We start from the raw sequence: 20,732 nt of genomic DNA on the forward strand, positions 1-20,732 counted from the left end.
TGACACAAGCTAGAGTCATCTAAGAGGAAGGAACCTCAACTAAGAAAATGTCGATAGCCTGGTGGTGGTAGCACTCAGGAGATTAAGGCAGGTGGATTGCTATGAGTTTGAGGCCAGCCTGGTCTACAGAGCCAATTCTGGGGCAGTCAGGGCTACACAGGGAAACCCTGTCCTGACCCATTCCCCACAAAACAAAACAAACAAAAAAGAAAATGCCTCCATAAGATCCAGCTATGGGGTATTTTCTTAATTAGTGATCAATAGGGAAGGGCCCAGCCCATTGTGGGCAGTGCCATCCCTGGGCTGGTGGTCCTGGGTTCTATAAGAAAGCAAGGCTGAGCAAGCCATGAGGAGCAAGCCAGTAGGCAGCACCCCTCCATGGCTTTTGCATCAGCTCCTGCTTACAGGTTCCTTTCCTGGTTGAGTTCCTGTCCTGACTTCCTTTGATGATGAACAGCAATGTGGAAGTGTAAGTCAAATAAACCTTTTCTTCCCAACTTGCTTTTAGTCATGGTGTTTCACCACAGCAATAGAAATTTAACTGAGACAATGCCATAACGCCATTTAATTAGTGAGGAAGAGGAAGGAGAATGCAGAAGGACACTCAGAAGAATTGGGTCAGGAATATGATAACTTTGGACCCATGCATCAGAAACAGAATAATGGAACCTACGTTCATCTTTCTCAGCTCTTTGTTTTGAAGGAGTTAACCAGACCCGGGGTAGTTGATTTATACAAAGGCTCACGGAACTACAGCATAACCCTGAACCCAGATATTCCCATTTCCAGGGCAGAAATGTTTCCAGTATCCTTGCTAGCTAATCTAGCATTCTTGTCAGCTTAATCACACAACTTCTTGCCCAAAGACTGCACCATATGCTAATCTGAGCAGTACGGAAAGTTCTTAAAGGAGACCAATGCCATACACTGGCAGCCTGTGTGTTTGATGATCAGCCTTTGAATGCAGTGACAGAGGACAAACCATGTCAAAGTCAAGGCTTCACCATCAGGAAATGCCAGATGAGATGCACATGGCCACCTTGGAGCCATACCTTCACTCTGGTACCATCTTTGCACATGGGACGTTGGGCACATCATCACCTTTTCACCCAGAATGCCCATGTCCATGGGAGGCCCTTCTATGTGCACTATATTTAAAGAGAGTTCCTTGCCAGAGGCGACACTCTTCCCTGAGATGGTGATAAAGGCTTCCTGCATACTACCCAGAGATAGCTTCGCTAGAATTCAACGACACTGGGAAAACACAAAAAGCTTTACAATGTGGGAAACAAGAGCCACAGTCACAGATGCACACATGTAGAATGTGTCCCACTCTACACTGCCAGATCCTGGTGGGCAGAAACAGTGCCCGGCTCACGCTTCCTCCTCTGGACTTTGCATGGTGTCCAGTCCCATCCCTGGTGGGCGGGTATCTCTCCTCAACCCCATTTCTGTCCCCTATCTTCTCCTCCACTGTACGAGCCCTCTGAGGCCAGGGATGTGACTCATGCCTCCATATGTCCCTCCACTGAGCACCGGAGCACACAGGCTGGCACGTGGCCAGCACAGAATGGATATGTATTAGATAAACACGCTGGCATATGGTGAAGATTCAAATAATTTCTGTTGATTTGGTGCCTGGAAAGAGAAGGTCTAGGTCTCAATTTGGAAACCATAACAACCGATAGGCTCTCAGGCTCCAATTAGGGTGTAGAGAGAGGATTGAGCTGGAGCAAGATCATGGTTGTCAGTGAGTGACCACAGCTGTGGATCTGGAGCCGGGCCTGGCCAGGAACACAGGTGATTTGCAGTTGTTTGATGACATTCATTTGGAGCATGGGCATAAGTAAAGACCAAGCATGTCCTTACCGAAGCCAATGCATCTCCCTTTTCCAAGCACAGGTCTGCAGCTATACCACCCTGAGTGTACCTGCTCTAGTCTGATCTCAGAAACTAAGTAGGGTAAGGTCTGCTTCATACTTGGATGGGGGCCTTTTCTGAGATTAGTGATTTCATACATCTGCATTTGGATATGCAGACCACAGATTTTAAAGCCAGCCCACCCTGGATCCCTATTCCATTTTCAATATGCACCGGCTGGGTGCTTCTGTTGCTTCATATGCATATAAGACACTAACATGACATATAACATCTCCAGGCGATGAGAATTCAATGTTCTAGTTTATGTTACACAGGGTCCTCCATTCATCAGTGGGAACAATGATTCTCTTGTGAAAGGCACGCTCATGTTTCAGTTCTCAAAGCCCCCTGGCCATCTTGTTTCATTCGGTCTGTGATCATGAACACCACCCCAGAATACATAAGGTTCTTCAGAGCTATCCACATGGGTGTAAAGGTGGGACTCTAATACCCATCCTATGTCTCCTAGACTCTTCCCTGACCTTCCTCCAAAGCTTTCAACCTGGTTCTTTATTCTCTATCTTTGGGAATGTTGAGATCTGTCCCAAACACGCTCTGTTGAACCAGTGACAAACGTGCAGCACCATGGGGCTGGTGGCCACGTACCAAACCATGAAATATGGGTGTCACCTTCAGAATGTCACAGAAGTAGAGAGAAGCCACATGTCAACTGTAAGATTGTCAATTAAAAATGTGCCCAGGGAAGTGCTTCTGACTCGTCCCTTCCAGCGGGTCCCTCTCCATCACAGGTGACAGCTGCTTGTTCTTAGACTTTCTGTTTGCCTGCACACCCACAGGAAATGTCTCAGGATGTCTATTATGAGAATCGAACAATTTTAGTTCAAATTAAGTGATTCTTACCTTGAATAGCACAATGGCGTAGTCATATATCAGCGCCGGATCCTCCGTCTCCAGGGCCCCCTTCGCGTACCATTCGATAGCGGCCTCAGGGTTCTTGGCCACCCCTTGCTGTCCCCAGAAGAGCATCTGAGCCAATCGTTGCTTAAAGACAACAGCAACTCAGAACAGTGAGTTTCCTAGGTACTGTTTTGCACTTGAGGGAATGGGAGAAGAGGCTGAATGACCAGCCACAAATGGGACATCTGTATCAACCTCGCACAGGCTCAGGGAATGTCTTAGAAGTGGGGGCAGAAAGAACACAAGGGCCAGAGGAAGCAGTGGGGAGAGGTGTGGGATGCTGCCTTCCAGGCATAGCATGACTGTTACACTCCTATGTGTGTATGGGGGACAGGGGGCGGGAGGGGGAGTGCACACACACACACACACACACACACACACTAACATAGGTCTAAAACAACTTCCGGGAGTTAGTTCTCTCTTCTACCAGTGGGTCCCAGAGATCAAGTTCAGATAAGCTGGCCATCAAGCTTGGTGGCAAGTAACCTTATCCAACTGAGCCATATCACCAGGCCCCTGTCTGCTTTTAAAAAGGGGTTACTTACCATTTTATGGGTATATGTGTATACCCAAGAAAGTTTGGGGTGCATCACATATATGCAGGAGCCCCTGGTGACCAGAAGAGGGCACCAGGTCCTCTGGAGTTGGAGTTACAGGCAGTTGTGAGCCTCCCATGTGGGAACTGAGCCTGGGTTCTCTACTAGAGCAGGAAATGCTCTGAAGGGCTGAGCTGTTGCTCCAGTCCTCTCACTACACCTGCCACTCTGGAATCCACAGCAGGTGTGATTACCTGCATGCGGCATTTATTAAGAGATCTACCATGGAAGGGGGAGAGGTTAAGAGCCAATGAGGGTTAGGGAAATGCTGTCTCCAGGGGTGAGCCTGCTCCTGTAAACAACCCTAGCAGAACTCGCTGGGTTTTCTCCTTCTCCCTCCTCCCCTCCCTTCCTCTCTCCCTCTCCTTTCTTCTCTCAGGGAAGTAGAAGGGAACTTGTTGGGAAGAGAAGAGGGAACAGTGGGAGGAGTAACTGAAATTGAAATACATTATGCATGTGTATGAAAATATCATAATGAAACCCATATCACATAACAATTAATATATGCTAGTAATTGCATATAACATGGCTTAGGTTGAGAATAAAGAATTAAAGTACATGCAGAAGCCTCATCCCCCTGGCTCTAAAGAGGCAAGAACTCCAGGAGACATGATGGCAAGCAGAAGATACAGCAGCATCGCTTTAAGCGGCAGAGAATGGGGAGGCTTTGTTACTTTGTAACCTCAGCTGAAATGACTGACAAATGCTCCAAGACCGGCTTGCCCGCACCTGTGCTGCTGCGTTGCCACGGGTAGCTTCGTGCTTCAGCCACATAAAGACATCGCCATCTTCTTTGGTTTGGACTTTGAGTATTTCATCATCTTTGAGCCTAATAGTTTCAACATATGCCTAAAAAGAAAGAGAAGGGAAAGGGGAGGGAAAGGAAAGAGGAGGTAAACACCCAAATGCCAAGAGCATCCACGGACATAATATCTTCAAGCCAGCAATTGTTCAAGCAAAACCCAGATGAATAACTTAAATCTTAGGCGTGACTACACCGTCACGGGAATGAATTATCTTTAAACGGATGGACCACGTCCTGCATATCAGCATTGATGTTTGCTTCTATCAAAGTATTTGTTTGGGGAAGTCGGGATTTTTTTTCCCCACTCCCACTTCATTATTCAAGCTTGTTCAAAAGTCTGCCTGGTGTCGTGATTCTCAGCTCTCCTTCCCGACAGCACCAAAAAAGAGTAAATTGATATTTTCTATGACCTTAATCTTTACTGAAGCATCATTATCTGACATAAACAAACACGTTTATTTCACAGGCTCAGCCTCAGTTCTGTTATAGCCCCCAATTTAGAAATGTACCTTGAGAAAAAAAAATCAAGCATGCTAAATTCTTAAGAATTTGAGATGGGGATGTTCTGTATGCTCTAAATGATGAACCCAGAGGGAGAGTTCATGGGGGAATTGGAATTTGCACACGGCCTGTCAGATAGTTGACTTCTTTGGAGAAAATAAGATCCATCTCAATGTATACGTTCTGGCTCCTTCTCCCTCCTCCCCTCCCTGGCTCTGTGTTAGACACCGGCTCCCATTGTTTTGTGTCTTATGTACACCACAGAGGGACCCTGGAGCAAGCGATCCATGCTCTGCCATGCCACAGGCAGGTGTGAGATATTGAGAGAGAATTTTTACTTAGAGAATGAGGAATCAGACCTGATTTCCCTTCTGACTGCCTTTGTTCATTGAGAAACTTATTCAATAGCAGATTCTGGTCTGGTCTATAGCTCTGTTCCTTAGACCGCCTCTCAGCTGCCTCCTGTGCTGGGACTGTGTGGGGCCCAGGGTCCCTGTTGGGATCATTAAAGGACTGGGGGATCATTAAAGGACTGGGACTGAGGAGCCCTGCAAGGCTCAGGACCCAGTGCGATTTATTCTGCCAAGTTCAACATGGGAGCAATGATGATGGCCTTGTCCCTTTACTGAAATCAACTATGGCAGCAGGGTGTTCAACACATCTTCATTTAATCCCCTCAATAAAGTTGTGACTCACTTCCCCTTCCCCTCCCCCACACACCCAGTTTACAGACAAAGTCATGTGGAGGCTCCTGAAGTGAAAACATGAACTCAGCTCTCATGTTCTGCCCCGAAAGCCAGGCTAGTGAGGACTCCACAGAGATCTTCAGTCTCATTTGGGAGACAGTGAGTCTCATGGTCTCCATATGGCTATGTCAGGGTAGGTGAGATCTCAGCTGGCACTCCAAGAACACTTTTGTTTTCTGTGAGGAGCCTGGGTGCACAGAAGCTTGATCTGCCTTGGTAAAGAATTCTCTGTTTTGCTTGTTTTTTATTTCCTTCCTATCCCGAGACTTGGAGGCAGTTCTCCCTGAGAGCTTCATGCTCTTGGGTCTCTGAGACTCTAGCTGGCACTGATGACCTACCAGTGACCCTCACGAGTGGTTTGCCAGGCACTACCCCGCTCCTTACCCCAGTGGACACCCACGCCCAGATCATAGCTTTAAGCTTAGGAGTCAAATCTAGGCTGGCTCACACATATGCCTGGCCCTTAGTCTCCCTTGAAGGAGCAGTGGCCCTGAAAAGAAGTGTATGGAGGACTGTTTCAATGTTCCCTGCCCTCCCATGCACAGTGGACTCTCTGTGGGCACAGTCAGCTAGGTCTTGGCTAAGTCCACATCTCTGGAGAGGAACCTGAGCAGCCATGCATAGCTATAAGAAAAGAACAAATTTGCTTCTGGCTCCGTGGCCCTTACACCTCTGTATGTGCTGCGATTGAACTTCAAAGCAAGAGAAAACTATCAGGACCATGTCCTTCCTTGTTTGACACAGGGGACTTCAGTTCTGACTCACCACTAACTAAATTCGAGCTCTGGGCCAGTTACTTTATTTAGACGGTACTGCTTTTCTGCAACCAGAAAAAGTGGCTTAGTATAGTACCTCCCACCTCCAGAACACTCAAGATGTGACCCATTATTCTGTGCCGAACAAAGAGAAAGATCTAGGCTGAAATCATGTGCTGGGTGACTGTAGCTGACTAGCTCCTCTGAGCTACCTCTTCAAGAAGATGGAAATAATATACTGACCTTACAGGTTTACAGACCTATAAGTAATCTATGCATATCCATAAACTATATACAGTTTATGCATATCTATAATCCCAGTGCTGGTGAGATAGAAGCTGGAGGATCTAAAGTTCAAGGTCATCCTACATAGTGAGTTTCATGCTAGCCTGGGCTACATGAAAAGGAAAAAAGAAGGAATACAATTTGGAGAGGATGTACAAAGACCAGAGTTTTCTGAGAGCTCATAGCCTGTGCTGAGCTCCGTTCAGCACATGGATGGACCATTGTGTGCTATAACAACTGTGTGAGAGACAGACAGACAGTCATGGTGCCCAAGTAGGAGAGAGAGAAATGGAGGCAAGAGCTGCCCAAGGCATCACCCCTAACTGTGGACAGACTGGGAGTGAGCCAGTCAAATCTGACCAGCCACACTGTGTGCTGCACCCAGGCAGGGAAAGGGATGCCTCTCCAGATTCTGGGGTACCTAAAGTGGCAGCTTGAACCACATCAGGTGTCTTCTGAGAAAGGAGATGGCCTGCCAAAACACCTAGAGTCAGAATGACCTTAAGAGGGGCAGCTCAGCGTTGTTCATGCATTCAAATAGCATGCTGAGGCCAGGGGAGGGGTGGGATCCAGAGAAGCAGACACGCACAGTGGGGGTGGGGGTGGGGCAGGTATGCAGAGCCAGGGATGCCATATAGGACTGTTCTGAGAAATGCCAAGGTTTCTGGAACACTCTGTAGCTGCTTTCTTCATAAATTAGTGTCAGCAGAATGAGCAGCCCTAAAGTTCATGTCTTATATCACAGGGTTAAAGCCTGGTGTCAAGTCCCAGGAGGACCAGTGTCTGGAAACTGCCAGCCTCGGATCCCTGGACCAAGCATCAGAGAAAGGCGCCACATTGTCCAGGGGAAGCTTCGTCTCCTTCCCTCTGCCCAGTCTGCAGGCTGCCAAGGATGCTCTTCCTGGTAAAAGGCTGTTGTCTCTAGTTTCAGGAAAGGCCAGAGAGGGGAGGGCCAAGAACGGGGGTGGGGGTGGGGAAGAACGAGGGGGAGGGGAGGGAGAAGAGAGAATGAGGCAGGGATAGAAAGAGCAGAAGAGATGGAAGGGAAGAGGAAAGGAAGGTGGTGATAGGGAGTGGGGAAGAGAGAGGAAGAGAGAACAGAACAAGAGGGGACAGGACAGAAAGGGAAAGACAGACATCAGGATGGGACAGCTGGACAGCCTCAGCAGCTCCACATTCTCTGGAAATGCAGGCTTCTGAGGACATGTGGTCTGCTGTCCAGCCAGCCCCGGAGAGCCAAGGAGTAGCTGGCAAGAGGCAGGGCCAGTGTCCTAGCCAATGCTTACACCTGCTAACCAGTGCCAGTTCTAGCCAGTTGTACTGCTGGCTCCATGTGTGAAAGGGGGTGGTTCTTAGGGGACATCTGACATTTTTGTTTTAAGGTGAGGGTGGGTGGGAAATGTATTGACTGCACCGGTAGAGAGAAGGGAAGCAAGATTCCATAGATGCCGTAGCTGTGGGCTGCCAAGGTCCTCGCTCTGGATGCTATCTGTTGAAGAACTCTAAATCCTAACCATACTCTACAGGCATGGCTGAGCCATGACAGAGATGTGACTGGGTGCCATGTGGGAGCTCCAGCAAGGCCACAGAGGATGCTGTGGCTGAGCATATGGTACAGTAAAAACAGTTCCAAAGGAAGTTGTAGGGAAGGAGAGAGAAAGCCAGGCAAGGAGACTGGACGTGGCCAGGACTGTGAGCAGTGTGCTGTGGCCAAGGCTGGGTAGCCAAGAGTTAGGATGGGTAGTGGGAGAAAGTGCCAGTAAGAAATGGTTTACAAGCTTGTCTCATACATTCCATCCTGACCACACTTCCCCTCCCCCTCCCCGTAACCCCTCCCCTCCCCTCCCCTCCCCTCATATCTTCTCCCTTCCTCTCAGAAAAGAGCAGGGTTCCTGGGGGCATCAACCAATTATGGTATAACAAGCATAACAATAAGTCCGGGCACATACCATCACACGAAGGCTGGACCAGGAAAAGGGCCCACAAACAGGTAAAAGAGTCAGAAGCAGCCCCCACCCCCACTGTTCACTTGCCATTGAAGGAACGAGAACCTAAGGGTCTGTCACACGGTAGGGGAACAATGGCTGCCAATATTTAAAAAGAAGTAGTAGAGAGGATTTAAAACAATATCAATGCATAGCAATGATAGGTCTTTGATGATGCTATGCCAATTTCCCCGCTGTCACCATTACATTGTATGTGTTGAACTATTGCACCATGCCCAATAAATACATCCAATTATGTGTCTACCTAAAATAAAGAATGACTCACAAAAAAAAAAAAAAGAAAAGAAAAGCCTTATATGTTCTGCGGTAGATTGGGTACTATGGGGCCCGTTCTAAACCCTAACTATACATTGTAAACATAAGAGGAGTCTAATTATAGATGCATGCACACACACATTCCACATACACATACATGCCTTCAGACACGTATGTGTACATGAACACTCATACATTCATGGACACATACCATACCATATTCACATGTGTATGTTCACAAATGAACACACACTTGAATATACAAATAAATACACACACACACACCCCTCCGTATCTCGTAGGGATTAGTTCCAGGACCCCTGCAAGCAATGAATCCATGATTCCTGTTTCTTATCTAATGTGATATGGTAATTGTAAATCCCGAGCCTCAGGCGTTCCTTAAATGTACTTGACCACTGTCCCACAGCCCCAACTCCTCTTCCACGTTCTAAATCACTACTAGATTACTTACAATTCTTAATATACTGTAAATAACATATAGATGGCTATTACGCTGTGTTTCTTAGGAAGTAGTGAAAAGAGAAGAAATCAATACCTACTGAGGGCAGACACCTTGTCCTTCTGGAATGCTTTCAATCTCTGCTTGGTTGCAGCTGAGAGTGTGGTCTCTCAGAAAAAAATAAACAGCATCACACACACACACACATTACCTTCTGTTTATGTGCAATCATATTCAGGGTTACTGGGAGGGGGGATCAGGGCATCAACATTTGAATTAGGAGGAACACAATCCTGCCCCTAAGATGTGTCACAGCAGCTCAGGGGAGAGCTGATGAAGGACATGAGGCGGTAGTAGGGGTAGAGATGGGGAAGAGAGAAAGTGGGGTGGCTATTAGATGGGGGTCAAGGCCACCCCCATTTCTTAGTGCAACCATTGATGTCCTTTGTGTAGGTGTTAGCAGTAGAGGAAGGGAGATGCACGTGGCAAGGTTCCTTTGTGACTCTAAATGAAGAGTAAAAAAGAGTTAGGTGGAGATGAAGACGGAGTACTGTCAGTATGCAGAGACAGCTGTGGCCAGGGGTGTGACTGAGGCAGCCCATGCCTCTCAGAAGCCTCAGGAAGAAAGAGGTGGCAGGGGGGAGAGGGAGAGGGAGGTAGAGGGAGGGAAGGAGGAAGAGAGGGAGGGAGGGAGGGAGGGAGGGAGGGAGGGAGGGAGAGAGAGAGAGAGAGAGAGAGAGAGAGAGAGAGAGAGAGAGAGAGAGAGAAAGGATCTAAGAACTGGACTGAAGGAAAAGAACTCATTTGTAGTTCTTTTAAGCCACAGAATAAAAAGAGCCCTTCCAGTTTTACCGGAAGGAAAGTCTTGTTCTGTCACAAGTAGGGAGCAGAGTGAGAATCCTGATAAAGATAAAGAGATGTGCACCACAGAAGCCAAGCTGTAACAAGCAGGAAGAAAGGCATTATTGACAGACCCTTCGCTTGCTAATGAGAGGTCTGGCTTTCGAGAGCTAGCTCCTCGTTTGCTACATTATGCTGGTGAATTAATAGATACCTCAACAAAAGGACATTTAAATGAACGCTTGACACCTGCTTCAATCTTCAAGAAGCCATTAATTATGAATTCTTAAGAAAATGAGCGATGACACAACCCTAAGTGTATAATTCCTACCCACAGTGCCTAATCACACGGCCTTTCAGCTGCGAGACACATCTTTTCTGTTCATCTCCTCCGGTTCTGACCAATTAAACATTTTCGTTCATAATCATAACATTTCACATGCCAAATCTTCCAAAGAAAGGGAGCTTGTCAGCAACGCACTGCTTCCTGCTGCTAATTGATGCCGAATTCGAGTTCTTGAACGTGTGATCTATACGTGCGGGATGTGATGAACATGTTTGGGCTTTGTGAAAAGGTAAAGGCAGCCTTTGCCTTACAACCCGATTGTGTAAAAATGTTTCTTGTAGGGCAATATTTCTTGACAACGAAGATATTAATTAATTGCCGTGAGACTGAGGTCAAAGTTTGCAAATCACGTATATACACAGAGAGAATAGTCGGCTTAAGTGGGTGTAGGCTTATTTGAAAAAAGGAAAAAACCAACCTGATGTCATCTAAAGGAGTTAGAATAGCTCTATAGAGACAGACTTTTTTTTTTATGTCTTCTGTCCCTTTTCTTCCTCTTCCCCCTCCTCCCCATCTTCCTTCTTCCCCCTCCTCCTCCACACTTCTTCATCTCCTCCTCCTTCCCTGATCCTTCTTAGGACAGGGTCTCACAAATCCCAAGCTGGTATTGAATTTGCTATGTATCCAAGAGTGACCTTCAATTCCTGATCCTCCTGTGTCCTCCCTCCTCTGGAGTGCTGATTATACCTGGTTTCATGCAGTGCTGCGGATTGGTCTGTGTCCACCCTAGAAAAGGGACCTACCAGCTGAGCTCCATCCTTAGGCCCACTTGTCTCACTGCGCCACATTTAACATTCACTGAAAGGCTCATCTCTCTGAGTGGTTTATTTCACAACAGTAGAGTGGCCACTGTAGCAGTAGTTGTTGTTGTTTTTCTATTTCCAAGTATCAAACAGCATTTTTGCACTGTAGGTTTCTGACTCAATCCCAGGGCAGTTTGCTTCCCAGTTTGTCACTAAGCTTGAGAGCCAACGATTCTGACCTAGCCAGCTCCGTCCCTCAGGCACAGGCAAATGCTGCCATGGTGCTTCATACTGGCTACACAGACCCAGATGCACGTTTGTTTCCACATTTCCCTGGCAGAGATCAGCAGGTTCAAAAAAAAAAAAAAAAAAAAAAAAAAAAACCTCACCATACAGTGAAAGCTTGAAATACTCACCAGCTGGCCCTTTATGGAGATGGGGGGAAACCCTCTTAACCCTCACAGCAAACTAGGTTGCATTATCAACGTGAACCATCTCACACACCTCTGTATCCCTGAAGACACCCAGCCCACTGTCCCCTCTCCTGGACCTAGGTCTGTGCCTTGAGTAGGTTTTCCTGCTATTCCTCTGTTGACACCTTCACTGGCAGCCTTTTATTCTCAGTCCGGAAACAAGCCATCAGTGAGTCTAATCTAACGCATTCTGCTTTTTTTGTTTTGTTTTGGTTTGGTTTGGTTTTTTTGCAGATGTGAGCCACTGATGGCTTTGTCTGGTGAGTCAGCATGACTGGGAAGCCTGTAAGTAGGGGCTGCTGCTAGGCTCCCTCATCTATACCCTTAATGTACCGTGATGATGTCTTTAAGCCTCAGCCCCTTGGGAACAGTGAGTAGCAGGGTCCATATGAAGGAGCCCTTTCTCAGACACCCAGCACTGGGAACAGAGATGGACATAAGGCTAGCCTCTGTGTGTGGTAGACCGTGCTTGTTCATCACGTACAGACAGAGGTGCTGAGAGGAGGGTTAATGCCTCCTCTCAATTTGATTCGTTTCCTCCTGACATCTCCAGACCTCAGCATCTCCTTCTTTCCTTCCTTCCTTCCTTCCTTCCTTCCTTCCTTCCTTCCTTCCTTCCTTCCTTCTCCCTTTTTGTCTTCTTTTGGTTTTTTGAGACAGGGTTTCTCTGTGTAGTCCTGGCTGTCCTGGAACTCATTCTGTAGACCAGACTGGCCTTGAACTCAGAAATCTGCCCGCCTCTCCCTCCCAAGTGCTGGGATTAAAGGCATGCACCACCACTGCCCTGCTAACCTCAGCATCTCCTATGGACAAAATGTTTATGTTCCTGATATGTTTTCTTTGTTTCAAGATCAAAATCTGCCTCAGGAGCCCACCTCTCCTTCACATGCCAGTTTGCTCACTCATGGGCAGCTCACAGACATAGACTCACGCCTGCTGTCCCCCTGCTAACCTGCACAGATGCAGGAAATGGGAACGGAAGATAAGGCACTAAAGTTTTCCTCTCCATCAGACAACGTACATCCTCAAAGAGCCAACACATAAAACAGATGCAGGTGCAGACACTATCACATTGCTCAGAAGGCCCTGATAACCAAGCTGTAAGCACTCCCAAACATCTCCATTGTACCTGGTCTCCCTGAAGTGTGTGCTGATCAAGGGGTGTCTTTGTAGCAATGTTGCTGTAGTAGGCATAGGACAGTTCCCAGTCCAGTGGGTAGCTGTCAACACCCTGGTAGTGTTTGTACCCAAGATTCATTGATGACAGTCTCTCACTGCCCTGGCCTCCAACCAGACTGTATAGCATGCCCTGTAAGGAAGAAATTGGTAAAGTGTTCACAGACTGTATAGATAAGGTTATAAAATCCCCTAAAGCCGAAAGGTCATTGGCCCTGCTCCATCTCTCTAATCCCAGCCATCCTAAACACACACACACACACAAAGACAAGCAATCATATGCAGAGATCAGAAATTAAAAGTGATTGGAGAACATGGTGTTTTCTTGTGATAGTGTTATCTATCAATGTGACTATGCTGGCAGGGACCCAGCATCATTTCTCAGGGAGTCTGGTAGGCTGTTTCCAACGAAAGCTTGGAGATGGGTGTCTGAATAAAGCAGGTGGTCCTCCCCAGCCACAGATGGTCCTCCCCAGGCTGGGGGAGCAGCATCCCATTGAGAGCCTGAAAAGACCCAAAGGCAGAGGAAGGAGGGACTCATTCCTTTTGGCTTCCTGCCTGCCTGCCTGCGTGCCTGCGCTGGGACTCTCATCTTTTCCTGTCTAAGAGGTAGACTTTCCACTACCAGCTTCCCTGGTCATGGGCCCTTCTGGCTTTGACTAGAAACCCACCAGCAGCGGCGGTGGCTTGCCTGGCCTCCCGCTTGCAGATGGCAGAGCAGAGAACTTCTCAGACTCCATAATTGCATGGGCTGATTCCTCAGAATAAATCTTTCCCTAGATATATAAAATCCCATTGGTTCTGTTTTTCTGGAGAACCCTGACTAATACACTTGGGAAAATGTGACTCTGAATGTTAGGCACGTTGCATAATCAATTTGGATTCAAGACCCAAAGTAAAACTGTCTACTGCGGCATCTATTTTGATGGTAGAAGGATAGATGTGGCGACAAGGAGATCCATCGACTTTTATTAGCTAAAAAGCAAACTGGGGTGAGGACCTCGACCTGGGGACCACTGCGTTTATCAATATTATCCTGACTTTGAAGGACAGGATCCCAGCCGGCTCTGCTCAAACTGTCCCTTGGATGGTTGACCAAAACATGAAAGCCATGTGCAGAAATGGAGATGTGTATTTTTTTTTTCCTCCCTGAAAACAGGTTATTGTGTAGTTCCACAGCCCAAGGACATTTTTTCCCTAGGTGTAGAGAGTTTTAGGGGACTCCAAGGAGCTGCAACACATCCGGTGCTAGCAGGGGCATCTCTCAGCACACATAATCCAGGTGACAGGTGCTCCCAGACTCATGAAATACTCCACCTGCAGCTGATCCCGAGGTCCATTTAATCCAGTTTCATAGAAGACGGTGAGGTAGTAGGATGCTTTATGGTATCCACAGCAGCTGGAATCCATCAGAAAGGGGATGGCAGAGCTAATTTGGTGAAGGCCATCAACGCCGGAGAGTCTCTTTACAGCCTTCTCAAATATCCTCGCACCGATTTCTAATACGGAGTCATTTTGGTTCCATGGCACTGTAAATAACACAATTCGAAGCACACAGAATTAATTACCATGGGGCTGATGTGGCTGGAGATGAAGGAAGGATAGCCAATTAAATGCGTTTGTTATTGACAAGGTGGGTCCTGCAGTAGTACCCTGAAATATACCACCCTCTGGGGAAGTAAATTAAACCCTTTGGGGAAAGCTGTGGTGTCACTCTGTAAAAAGCCTTTCCTCTGGCACTAAATGACAGCCTAGTATCCCGGGGAAAAGGATGTGCCTCACATAGCTGAGAAGATGCCTCAAGAGAGTTTTTCACTCAGTGTAATTCACCGCCCAATCAGGGCTGCTGAAACTTCCAGAGAGACTCTCCTTTCTCAGTCTGGGAAGAAGAATGTGTTTTATCCCAGAAATAGTTCCTTGGTACCGCTCCCAAAAATCCGAGCAGGAGCGTTTTATTTTGAGACGCTTTCCTCATCATCTTTCAATTCCAGTTTTGCTTGTGGGTCTCTCGATCTAATGAAAAGAATGAGTCAACTCCTGTGGAAGGCTTACAAGCTGCCAAACACAGGGTCAAGCATCCTACGCAAATGAGGCCATTGGATCTGCAAGAGCTTAGATGGCTGCTACTATTGCTAGCCTCCTCCTTCCCCACCAGGGATTAAGGCCCAAAGAAGCAAAATAAGTTGTGTACAGTCGAAAAGGCTGGCAAAGAACCCGGCCAACCTTTGAACCCTGCTAGGCAGATCACACAAGTCAGAGTTCACACTTAGCCCCTTGGGGACAGGCAAGCTGCTCTGGCCACCAGGCCCCCCAGCATGGATGAGGCCTTGTCAGGTCTGCCTTAAGATGCTTGGTGCTTTCTTTTACAAAACCTCCCATAAATGTATATGCTGATCAACGTCCAACTCCAGAGACTGAGTGTACCGGCGCCATGACATGACTGTTAGAATCTTCTAAAATTTGTCTTTGCCACCCATCTCTTTTATTTATGAATGCAGCCAACAAGTGCTTCTAGGACAGGCAAGGCACTATTGTAGGCGCCGTGCTACAAAAGACCATACAGGACGGAAAGGTGTTAGTCACAGGAAACACGGCACTGGAGTTACATGTAAACAGCATCAGCTTGAATGTTAAGTTAAATGTCAACTTGGACTAAAGTTTTACCTGCCTAGAAACTGGTACGTCCAACATTTTCATTTTTTTTATCCTATGAAAAAAAAGTAACTTTTAAAAAAATGTTCTGGGGGCCAATGGATAAATCACATTTCTTAGCACACCAGTAATGAATAGCTGAGATTTTGTGTGTGTGTGGAGAATGAGAGGTATGGATTAAGTTTATTGAAGAGTAATTCCCTTGCAGTGATTCGTTTTAAAAACAGGGGTCAAGAGGGCTGGGAAGATGGCTTAGTTGGTAAAGTACTTGCCAAAAAACAGGTATGAATACCTGAGTTTGATCCCTAGCAATCACATAAAAAGCCAGGGGTAGAGAGGCATTGGCTTGTAACTCCAGTACTAGATAGGCAGAGCTAAGAAACGTCCAAGGCTTGCTGGCCAGCCAGCCAAGTGGAATTGGTGACCCTCAGGCCAATGAGAGAGCCTGCCTCAGCAAACAAGGGACATGGCATCTGAGCAGCAATATTAGAGGTGCCCACTAGTCTCCACACACACAGGCATACACATGGCATATCGAGGTGCATAAATGTGTGTGTAAACACACACACACACACACACACACACACACACACACACACACAGAGAGAGAGAGAGAGAGAGATCACAAAATCTAGGGCTGGAATCATGAACAGAACAGATACACTCGTTTACAACCTTCTGGACCCCGGGAGCCTCTGAAAGGCAGGTATGATCCAGACCCGAAGATCCCTGAAAGGCAGACAGATTCTCTGCTCCAGCTGCATCAGCTTAGGCTCTACAGATAGATCCCCAAAGCCCAGAACCACGGCAGCTGAAAAAGCCATCTTATTGCCTGAACAGCAGTGTGCCTTTCCCATATTCTCTATGTTTGCATATTTGCTTGCTTGCTTTACTCTCAAAAGACATAACTGTTTGTTATGTAAGAAACATAACTATTTGTTTTTGTAAGACAAATCAAACAATGCAAATGGTATTAAATAAAACAGGAGTCTCTGCTCCCCCACTCTGTCTTTAGTGAGGATGAAAGCTGGTAAAAAGCTTGGTACCTGTGTGTGGAGACTTCCTTCGTATGCACAATAATGCATGAATGCATCTATTTATATATACACATTTCCTTTTCCCCAGTGGCATAAGATGCCACTGTAGATTCTGACTTCATTTTTATATGTTTTATGCTTTTATTAAAATTTACTTGTGCATTTGTGTGTGTCTATGTGGAAGGCACATGCATGCTGCACGCACGTGGCAGTCAGAGGACCACTTGCAGGAGTCAGTCCGTTCCTTCCCCTACCTGGATCCCAGGGATCAAACTCAGGTCTTCAGGCTCTGTGATAAGCCACTTTACCCACTAGTCCATTTCACCGGCCCAACTTTCTCTTTTAAATTAATTCTGTATTATTAACATCTCTCTATGGCTGTCACAAGTCAGCAAATGCCAAAGAAGAGTAGGGCGATAGTTCAGTTGGTGATGTGTTCTGTGCAAGCATGAGGTCCTGAATTCAGATCCCCAAAAACACACACAAAAGAGCTACACATTGTGATGAATGCCTGTAACCCAGCCTAAGGGCGAGTGAGACAGATGGAATCCTGAAGCTCATTGGCCAGCTAGCATAGGCTACTCCAGATGCTTTGGGTTCACTGAGAGACCTGTCTAAACAAAATAAAATAATAAAGGTGGGACATGATCGAGGAAAGACACCAACGATGAGCTCAGACCTTCACACACGCTTGCAGCCACGTGTATTCATCCTCCCAGTATGAATGTATGAATGAATGAATGAATGAATGAATGAATGGTAGTAATTGGGACACCACTTCCAGGGTTTGCTCCAGTTCCCTACATTCTCGGTCATCCAAGTGGCATGTAAACACATGGCAGAGTATGTTCCAATGTACATCTTTCTATGCATACTCTATCATACTTCTTCCTGTGCATACTCTATCATACATCTTCCTGTGCATACTCTATCATACATCTTCCTGTGCATACTCACCTTCCTGCATACTCCATCATGTGCGTCCCACCTGCAGCTTGTGGCCAAGAGCAGTGTGGGCTCAGCCTAACTCAACATCTAAATTTACTTGAAACATTATGAGATATTTGTTTGTGATTATTATTATTATTATTATTATTATCATTTTTTTTCAACTCAATTGTCTGGTTCTAGAGCATGAATGTTGTGGATGACAATGTCCTGTGACATTGTTAATCGGCTGGTCACGCCCTTGAGCCTAAATCATCTCTAGATTCCTTGTGTCCAATATATTGGAAATGCTAAGGAAATGGGTGTTACCCTGGATTGTAACGATTGATAACAACACAGATATGTTCTGTAATATGTTCATGTTCATTACTGGTTATTGTGGGGTTTCTTTTTTTTCAGTGCTAAGTATTGACCTGAGGACCCTCACACACACCAAGCATTGGAGACCACAGCTCCACCCCCCTAGCCTGCTACTCTAAATACCCTTGATGCATGGTCTGTAGTGCACTGAGAGTCCACAGGAACAGAAGGCCAACCACGCCGCATTTACGGCTGAACCAAGTTCTCTATTTTTAGACTCTTGGGTTGGGTTACTTTGTGTGATTTTGCTACAGCCAACAATGCAGCAATGGGCAGCCCTGGGCACTTCTCTCTGTTTTCCTGATGGATTATGCCTGCATAATAACACCCTTTTCCAGCAGGACTCTGACACTCTTATCTGGTTGGGTTTTCCCTTTGTCTGTTGAGGGAAGCACTCTATCTACTGGACCATTCCCCTGATAAAAACAGTCTCCATGGATTCAGTGAACTCGGTAGTACAGAGATCCTACTGTTACTTAGTTATGTTTTTAGCTTTGAATGTTCTCCCTTCGGATGCCCCTGTGTGCACATTCCTGGCAAAATGGCATCAGAATTATTGGTAACAATTCATCCTGGCCCTTGCCCACCTGCCAAATACCCAGCTAAGATGATGGGTTTTGCCTGAGCCACAGGGATGCCAGCTTTGACGGCTCAGAGGAGGGGGTGGCTGCAAAAGAAATGAAACTCTAAATGAAACACCTGCCCCTCTGACCCTTGGCACAGAACCCCAGAAATCATTATCAGGAGCACCCAGGTAGCTGAGACTGCTGGAAAAGTTGGAACAAACCCTGAATCCTCTAGTCTCGATTCTGGGCCCAAAAAGCTCTGCAGACTGAAAGGGCTTGCTTATTTCTTTCTTATATTAAAATTCTTAACTCCCTCCCAGAAAAATATCACCAATTGGTATTTTCTCTGCCCAAGATTCTAAACAATTTTCTGCACTGGTGAATTTAATAAAAATAATAATGCTAAGGTAAAATTACTCATTTCACACAATGGTTAAAGTCTGGATCGTAACTATTGTCTGAAATCGAAGCCATGGTGGTTTTGGTGGTATTAAAGCCAGTTTAATGAAACTGTTAATTTCACCCATCTGGTTTAGCATATGCATTTTTTTTCTAGCCGGTCTGTAACTGAAAACATGTCTTGTTTGAGGAGATTAATGGTATAATGAATAAACAAACAAGCAGAATGGGAAATTCCCACTTCTCCATTTCCTTTTTCTTTCTATACCAGACGCTAAGGAATAAAAGCTATAGCCGCCATCGCTTAAGCATGGCGTGGCTTATTTTACTCTTTCTTCATATCAGACGTTGTGTGCTGATTGTTAGAAGAGGCAAATGGGAGCCTCTGAGAAGATAACCGCCCACTTAAGGCCCATGATGAGCTGGAGCCGGTTTCTGATTGAGAATTCAAGAAGGAGAGAGGCAGCCTTGTTCCTTGTGAGAGAGATGGAGACATCAATAGGAAAGCCATTTTGAGCGCCGGGCTTCTGAGTGGCAACATGCATTCAGAGTAGAAGTTTGAAAGAAGAGAGCAGAATAAAGAGGAACTATCGTGCCACTGTCATGAGGAGCCCTCTTCATCAACTTTACTGACTTAAAAAAAAAACCACTCAGCGAGTTTCTCATTTGCATTCTGATCTGAGGTCCTGATGGGCTCCAAAGCTTCAAGTGCTAGCGAGCAGGCTGATGGAGTGCTCAAGGACAGCCCTGTCCTTTCAGCACCCGGAACACTGGTTCCATCCACGCTGCACCTCTTTCTCCTTCCTTCGAATACAATGGAAACGCTCTGGAAATAGGTGTTACTCTGTGTTGCTTAGGAGCAAATAACAAGAAAAAAAATGTCTGAGCATGTTCATGACAGATGCGATTTCTTCCCTTGTTAATTTTATTTTTGGGTAGTGCTGAAGACTGATCCAAGGGCCCCACATCTACCCCAGAACTCCATTCATCCTCATTTTCTAAATATTTACCTACGATTCAAAAACCCAGACCGACCTTTCTTTCTTCCTTCCTTCCTTCCTTCCTTCCTTCCTTCCTTCCTTCTTTCCTTTCTTCTCCTCCTTCTCTTCCTCTCTTCTCCCTGTCTTCCTCTCCTCCATGAGTCTTTTCAGGATTGTTATTTTTTTGAGGGTGGAAAAACTATAGCCCATTTCTTTGTTTTCTTCTTCATAACCTCTGTATAAATGTATTTTAAAACCTAACAATACATCCTTCCAATTCCCAATAATAAAGGTGATGTCTCTCCCACAGCCAAGCACAGCTCCTAAGAGAAGGGATGCCCTGCCGTTCCTGGGTCCCATAACCGAATTTTCATTGTGTCCATCCTCTGTATTTTAGGGTCTTCAAGCAGACAGTGGAATGGTTGGCAAAATCTAAATCAAAGTAGCGTTCCGGTGCAGCCGGCTCCCCCTTGGCTGATTGTATGGAGACACTTCTCTAAATTATGCTCCAAAGCCTGGGGCAAGAGGCCCTGTAGAAACCAGGCAGATGGTGTCAGCCCTGGGAGAGAAGCCCAGGCTTGGACCTGGCCTCATCCCAGGACACCATTTATTGGCTTCCTCTAGACTTCCTCTAGGCACTGGCACCAGCAATGTGAGCTTAGTGGGACCCCTGTAGAATGGAGGGAGAGGAGACCACCGGTCGTTCTGGTCTGGGGTAGATATCCCCAGGGGTACACAGCCACCACACCAGCCTCACACATCCCTGACTTTATGACATCTGGTTTTAACCATGGAGCCCTCCTAATTGGATGTGAGCCTTTGAGGTCTTCTTTACTGTCCCCAGCCCTCAAGCCTATAGCCCAACCCCCAGTGCCGTTCCACCTGGCACCTTACTGGTCCTGGTACCAAAGCACTCTTCAAAGGGCTTTTGACTTCAAACTACTCCATTTTGACAAGGACGGTGT

General features: G+C 46.4%; 1 protein-coding gene across 1 annotated transcript in view; it reads right to left on the minus strand.

Moving 5' to 3' along the window:
• Positions 1-20,732, minus strand: part of Sel1l3 (SEL1L family member 3) — a 108,605-nt gene that overhangs the window by 35,873 nt on the left and 52,000 nt on the right. The window contains exons 10-13 of the mRNA XM_021162875.2: positions 14,143-14,354; positions 12,779-12,958; positions 4,164-4,283; positions 2,782-2,922 (exon numbers count right to left, since the gene is read on the minus strand). Coding sequence (XP_021018534.1) covers positions 2,782-2,922; positions 4,164-4,283; positions 12,779-12,958; positions 14,143-14,354 — 653 coding nt within the window. The remainder of the gene's footprint in view (positions 1-2,781; positions 2,923-4,163; positions 4,284-12,778; positions 12,959-14,142; positions 14,355-20,732) is intronic.

Source organism: Mus caroli, unplaced genomic scaffold, assembly GCF_978045245.1.
Source record: "Mus caroli unplaced genomic scaffold, Mus_caroli_1 scaffold_4, whole genome shotgun sequence".
In the NCBI taxonomy this organism is placed as follows: Eukaryota; Metazoa; Chordata; class Mammalia; order Rodentia; family Muridae; genus Mus; species Mus caroli.